At 51.8% G+C, this 1,167-nt stretch overlaps 1 protein-coding gene across 1 annotated transcript; it reads left to right on the top strand.

Moving 5' to 3' along the window:
* Positions 1-58: 58 nt before the first annotated feature.
* LOC108357425 (deoxyribose-phosphate aldolase-like) lies at positions 59-1,140 on the top strand. The gene is made up of 3 exons (XM_017608502.1): positions 59-83; positions 147-244; positions 301-1,140. The coding sequence occupies exons 1-3, from the start codon at positions 59-61 to the stop codon at positions 1,138-1,140; spliced, it is 963 nt and encodes a 320-aa protein (XP_017463991.1).
* The last annotated feature ends 27 nt before the right edge of the window (positions 1,141-1,167 follow it).

Here is a 1,167-nt window from a genome sequence, read left to right as displayed (position 1 = left end):
TTATATTCCCTTCATTTGTATGTTATTAGTTGTTTCCTTCTAGTTTACACAAAACCAAATGGCAGCTAAAGCAATTGACTTTGGTGAGTAAAGAGTTGCCATTGTTCTGAACAAACTAAGGTCAACTTACGTTTCCCCCTTTGCAGACCCCTCGCAGCTTGAGGTGCACCTGAATCAGGCTGCAATCAAGTCCAAAGCAAATCAAATTAAAGCAATTGCACTGGCCATTGATGACCAATCGAGGGTAAGTGTTGTGCTTTGTCATGGCCTAAAATAAAAACTTACAATCTTTCTTTTTAGATTCGCGACCTTGTCCTTGCCGTGCGATGCATCGACTTGACAACACTTGGCGGCGATGACACTGCCTGCAATGTGAGTCGTCTAGTCTGGCGAGCCCTGAACCCCCTAAGTGCAGCCACTCTGGAGAAGTTGCAGCCGCTGGGCATTGAACAGCCGGTGACCACTGCCGTCATCTGTGGCTACCCGACTCGAGCGGCCGACTTTAAGCACTACCTCAATCAGTGGCACTCTGACCTGCCGATTGCCACCACCGTGGCTGGTTTCCCCGCCGGTCAGGGCACCGTGGAGGCGGCTCTCAGCGAGGTGCACTACGCCGTCAACAACGGCGCCTATGAGATTGACATTGTCATCAATCGACCGCTGGCCATTGACGGCCAGTGGAGGCAGTTGTACGAGGAGATCAGAGCGGTGGCCGAGCTGATGCGCCAAAAAGGCACCCGACTGAAGGTGATCCTCAGCACCGGAGAGCTGGGCACGCTGGAGAACATCTACAGGGCGGCCACGGTGGCCATGTACGCAGGGGCAAACTTTGTGAAAACGAGCACCGGAAAAGAGTCACTGAATGCGAAACTAGTCTACGGACTGGTCATGACGCAGGCCATTCGTGACTTCTATCTGCGCACAGGACGAAAGGTCGGTCTGAAGCCGGCAGGTGGACTGAAGGACGGCGCCGATGCCCTCTACTGGCTGACGCTGGTGCGAACTCAGCTGGGCCCAGAGTGGCTCAACAACAAACTGTTCCGACTCGGTGCCAGTGGAATGCTTTCCAACATTGAAAAAGAACTCTATCACTTGACTCAGGGCGTAAAGGCAACCGCGGCTGATTTGCTTTATGTCTAAAAAAATTTTAAAAATTAAGTTTAAAAC

The sequence above is a fragment of the Rhagoletis zephyria genome, unplaced genomic scaffold (genome assembly GCF_001687245.7).
Source record: "Rhagoletis zephyria isolate East Lansing unplaced genomic scaffold, Rhagoletis_zephyria_1.1 Rzeph_scaffold_77326, whole genome shotgun sequence".
Lineage (NCBI taxonomy): Eukaryota > Metazoa > Arthropoda > Insecta > Diptera > Tephritidae > Rhagoletis > Rhagoletis zephyria.
The sequence above is the reverse complement of the archived record's forward strand: the minus strand, read 5'-3'. Positions and strand labels throughout refer to the sequence as shown.

Excerpts from the sequence above, each read along its gene's own strand:
- LOC108357425 (XM_017608502.1), top strand. The coding sequence starts at position 59 with ATGGCAGCTAAAGCAATTGACTTTG. Across the intron at positions 84-146 it reads AGCTAAAGCAATTGACTTTG|ACCCCTCGCAGCTTGAGGTG; the intron begins GTGAGTAAAGAG and ends CCCCCTTTGCAG. Across the intron at positions 245-300 it reads CCATTGATGACCAATCGAGG|ATTCGCGACCTTGTCCTTGC; the intron begins GTAAGTGTTGTG and ends CTTTCTTTTTAG.